We start from the raw sequence: 4,688 nt of genomic DNA, 5'->3' as shown, positions 1-4,688 counted from the left end.
ATTGTTAATTCGATGATGATGCGTAGCTAACTCCTTTAATATGTTAGGATTAGGGAAACCGTGGTAGAAACATGTTAGGATCGACATGATTAGATTAGCTTTGCGACAAGAATTGTATTAAGCAATATAATTGTGTTTAGGTTGAATGAATGCATGCAGGAGACCGATTAATTAGTTACCCCCGACCTGGATCGAAAGATTGGAAGGGAAGGCTTGCTTAATTACAATAGGTGACACCTAATTAGGGCGAAAGCTAGGTTAGGGAGACCCTAGGGCGATTAGAGACCGAAAGGGTATAATCGTAGGTTTAAGGACCGAAAGGTGACGACCTCGCTCTTCTTATCAATAACTTAATCGACTTAGTTGACCCGATAGTGTAGTTGCCACGGTAGATCGATTCCTAGCATATTTCTCTCTTTTATCTGATTTACCCCTGTTTTCCCTCTTTATTTTCTCTGCTTTACACTTTTTCTTACTCTCATTAGTTTAGAATCAATCAATTAAAACCCCCCAATTTGGTTACCGAGACGAACTTAGACAAAGCTGACATCTTCCCATCTCCCTGTGGAGATCGACCCTACTTACCGCTAACTTCTGTTAGTTGTACTTAGGTTTATTTTTGATACTGCGACGACCGGTATCAAATTTTGGCACCGTTGCAGGGGAGGTGGCACAATTTTGTTGCTTTATTTAAGTTTTTTTCTCGTCTCAGGGAATTTATTCCTTGAGGTTGATCTCATTTCTGCAAAGTTTTGATTAGTTTTGCAGGTTATTCGTTTGCTTTGTAAGTCTATTTGCCAGAATGCCTAAATTACAGGTTTGTTCGATTACTGAGCATATAGAGCCATGTGGTAGATGTGGCATGGAAGGTGTTTTGGTAAAAAATTTACCGACTACGAATTAATTGTGTGAGTGATAGTGATTATCCTTAATGCCAAATATTTCTAAAGTGCGAACGAAAGGAACGATGAGATAAAGATAAACGAAGAGATGGACACGGAGGATTTTTGGTGACGCGGAAAACCCGGTGTGGGAACAACCGCGGGGGGAGTCGGAATCCCGCCAATTATTGCACTATAATCGAGATTTTATGAACAAGTAAGGAAATACAAGTATAATGTTGCTTAGATAATTATCTCTAATTGCCAATGATTTTTCTCTGTGGAATTGCTACTTGATGATCTTTCTCAATGCCCTTTGTAGATTGCTTTGCTCTCGTTTTTATAGCTGTTGGAGTCTCCATTTAGGGTTTGACGGCTGCTTCTGCTTCTGTTGCGGATTTCCTGGTCAACTTCCTAAGGAATAGGGAGTAGTTGTTTGATAAGGTCCCTTTCTTCCTTTGCACGTGAGTTTTTATCTTATATAATTTGTGTTTGTTTGCTTTCTATCCCATGGTCCACAATGCGCCACCTCAGCAATCCCTTTCTCCCCTCTCCTTCCAATTGTCGCGTGCCACGTAGGCATCCCTTGTCACTTTTTCTTGCCAATGATTCGTTGCCATGTCACGGATAATAAATGACATTTTTATCCATAACAATTGCCCCCAAATTTCCGTCTCAAATATTTTTAGGCGGGAATTTCTGTTTGCGATGCGGAGAACTGACGAAACTGAGCAGTTATACCTGATGATTACAACTCCCCACTTGAGACAAACTGCCGCCACTTTCCCACTTCCCTAAGAATTCTCCCCTCACCATAACTCCCCAACCTCCCTCTTTAATAAATCCCTCGGTACTCCCTCTCTTTTCCTATTCCTCCTCATTATTACTTCCTCTCTCTCTACTTTTCACCATCAATCACCTTTGTCTCTTCTAAAAACTTTCTCACCTTCTGCCGGTCACTTTTCCACAGGTACTTTATCTTCAACTTTGTTTTTTCCTTTTCATCTTTTTTACATACCATGTCACAAAAGTCCGCCTCTTCGACCTCGGCTTCGGATCCAGTGATGCCGTCCGAGGACTTTCTCTCCGGCGGCGTCCTTTCCGCCAAGCATTCTTGTGATTCCGAGTTTACCCCTGAGGATCTTGATCACATCAGGAAAACCTTTGGATTTTCTGATGACGTGGTGTTCCACATTCCGACTCCTGGCCAGAAAGCTGATTCGGTGAGGGAAGGGTGGATTTGTTTGTATGAGTATGCCTTTCGCCTGGGTCTGCGATTTCCATTCCCTCCTTTGGTTCAAGAGTATCTGAACTTGAATCAGTTGGCTATCTGTCAAGTGGCCCCATACACTTGGCGAACTTTGCTTGCGATTGATGCCATGAATAACCGTTTTGGTTATGAGATTGGCCTCTCGGACCTTGCACATTTGTTCTCGGTCAGGTCTCTTGCTCGGGGTCAAGTAACCATTCGGGTTCGAGACGGGGAGAAGAATTGCATTATCTTCCCCGTGAAGCCGGATGATAGCAAGTGGTTTTCCCGTTTTATTTTTGTGAAAATTGACACTCTTCCTGCTCCGACTGACTATATTGTCAGTGCTTGGCGATCAACAGACGGTACTTGCATGCCTTTATTCTTGTGTATTTTCCTTGATGCTCATATTTCCTTACTTGGTTTTTTGTGCAGGTTTGTGCCCCCTGCCCTTGTCTCCTGACAAAGCTGCTTCCCTTTCCAAGTTGTTCAGTCCACCTCCAGAAAATAGGACATTCCCCAACTTGGTCCAGGATTCTGCTGCTGTGGTGAAGAAAACAGCTGCTGAGGAGAAAGATTCAATGTCGACTAGTGCGTTTGTTCTTCCTTTTTTGACTTGGCTTTGTTTCTGGATTCTTCGTATATTTGGTTCTAACTTGATCTTTGCTGCTTCCAGGTTCTGCAAAATCTAAGATTTCATTGCAAGATGTCCTGGCTCAGAGAGTGAAAGAGCAAGTTACGGCTGTCCCCAAGCCTGCTGAGAAGAGGAAGTCTACTCCTGCCCCTGGTTCTGGACCTCGTCCCAAAAGGAGATCTGCTGCTGCGGAGCGGACTAAGGAGCAGGTCCCTATTGAAGCTACACCTCTGGCTGTGAGGCCTCCATTGTCTGGGCACGGACTGTCTGCTTCTGGAGATGCTTTAACCTCCAAAGCTGTTCCTGGCTCGGGTCCAACTAAGCCTGCGTCTGATGGGACTCCAACGCCTGAAACCATTCCTGCTTCTGGAGCTACTTCCGCTTCTAAAGCTGTTCCTGCTTCTGGAGCTACTTCTGCTTCTGGGTCTGCTTCCGCTTCTAAAGCTGCTCCTGCTTCTGGGGCTACTTCTGGCTCTAAATCTGCTCCGGGGGTTATTGTTTTTTCACTTCCGGATAACTTTGGTAGGAATAAGTCTACAAGTAGCTTGGACTTAATGAGCCAGATGCTTCTTCCAGCTCCTAGGTCTGCGTTGGATAGCGCTCCTTTGCCAGACTTGGTGGATCGTGCTACTGAGCATTCTTTCGAGGTAAACAATCATTGGTTTTTTTTTTTTTTTTTTTTTTTTTTTTTTTTTTTTGACACTTTGTTCTGGTCTACCAGTCCTTTCAGATGGCCCTGTATTTGCGGGAGAAGGTGTCTCTCCTGGTAGCAGAAAATGCGAAGCTTCGGAAGCTGGCGAAGGAGGCCAACGAGGATAGGCTGAAAACTCAGGCTGATCTAAACAAGTCCCAGGATTTGCTGTTGGAGGAGGCCACTCAGAAGCAGAATTTACAGAACAGTCTTTCTCTTGCTGAGGGGCGGATTTCTAGTGCTGAGAAGAAGATTGCGATCTTTGAGAGGAAAGTCTGCGATCTTTGAGAAGGAGGTCCGCGATGCCAAGAAAGAGGCTGCTGATGCTAAGGAGAAGGTCAGCGATCTTTGAAAGGCGCACTTCAGAGGTGGAGAAACGTGCTTCTGATGCAGAAACCCGTGCTGCCCAGATTCAGGAGGAGAGGGTTTCTGAGGTGCAGGAGTTGAAAAGGACTCTGGTGGATGCTTTGTCTTATGCCGCTCTGGAAACAAAGATCGACTGTATAAAGATGTTCCAGAAGGGGGAGCATTCGGCCTGGGATTTAGGAGCTGAAGAGGGGAGGCTTGCTGCTACTTTTCCAGATGGTCTGAATCGACGCATCTTCCGGCTTGGTGGAGCCTCGGCATCAAGCTCTGCTGATGACCCAGGCGCTGAGGAAGAGGTGAACTCTCCTGCTCCTGACGCTCAGGCTGCTGCTCCTGAAGATGTGGTGCATATTAACGTAGATTAGTATTTTTCTGCATCTGAAAGACTTATGCTGTGCTTAGTTAGTTTTTGGCCCTACGGGGCATAACATCTTTATTTTGAACAGTTTATGTACTTTTGGTCTGGCTCTGGTGCCAGACATGCTTTGCTTTGTGACTTAAGTATTTCCTACTGATTATCTTTTTGTGTCGTACCGTTTCTGGTGCTTTGATTTGTGCATGCACGTCGTTTGTTTGGCCATCGCTGATAGATTGCTGGCTAAGGGGTCTAGTATGCCCACTCGTCCAGAGGAGCCAGGCTTGCGTGGGTGCTAATGCATCGCGGGAGGCTGCTTGTCCCGGTTGTACGTGCTTAGCCACAGACACACGCCTTCTGTAGTGAATACAAGCTCTGCCAGATTAGTTTGCATTTTATTTTCTTGGCTTACTTGAAAATATTTCAAATTATTCACGGTGGTTTTGCAATTTAAAGTTTGTTAGGATTTAAAATACAAACAAGGCTTTTAGAACCAGAAATGTTGGATTAAA

The 4,688-nt window shown here is 44.7% G+C and overlaps 1 protein-coding gene across 1 annotated transcript; it reads left to right on the top strand.

Annotated features, from left to right (window-relative positions):
- Positions 1 to 2,405: 2,405 nt before the first annotated feature.
- On the top strand, positions 2,406 to 3,743 carry LOC141613773 (uncharacterized). Its single transcript, XM_074432514.1, has 3 exons — positions 2,406 to 2,721; positions 2,807 to 3,425; positions 3,584 to 3,743. The coding sequence occupies exons 1-3, from the start codon at positions 2,532 to 2,534 to the stop codon at positions 3,741 to 3,743; spliced, it is 969 nt and encodes a 322-aa protein (XP_074288615.1). The 5' UTR covers positions 2,406 to 2,531.
- Positions 3,744 to 4,688: the final 945 nt, after the last annotated feature.

The sequence above is a fragment of the Silene latifolia genome, chromosome 11 (assembly GCF_048544455.1).
Source record: "Silene latifolia isolate original U9 population chromosome 11, ASM4854445v1, whole genome shotgun sequence".
Lineage (NCBI taxonomy): Eukaryota > Viridiplantae > Streptophyta > Magnoliopsida > Caryophyllales > Caryophyllaceae > Silene > Silene latifolia.
This window is presented reverse-complemented; position numbering and strand designations above follow the sequence as displayed.

Excerpts from the sequence above, each read along its gene's own strand:
- LOC141613773 (XM_074432514.1), top strand. The coding sequence starts at position 2,532 with ATGCTCATATTTCCTTACTTGGTTTTTTGTGCAGGTTTGTGCCCCCTG. Across the intron at positions 2,722-2,806 it reads GAAAGATTCAATGTCGACTA|GTTCTGCAAAATCTAAGATT; the intron begins GTGCGTTTGTTC and ends TGCTGCTTCCAG. Across the intron at positions 3,426-3,583 it reads TTCGAGGTAAACAATCATTG|GCTGAAAACTCAGGCTGATC; the intron begins GTTTTTTTTTTT and ends CAACGAGGATAG.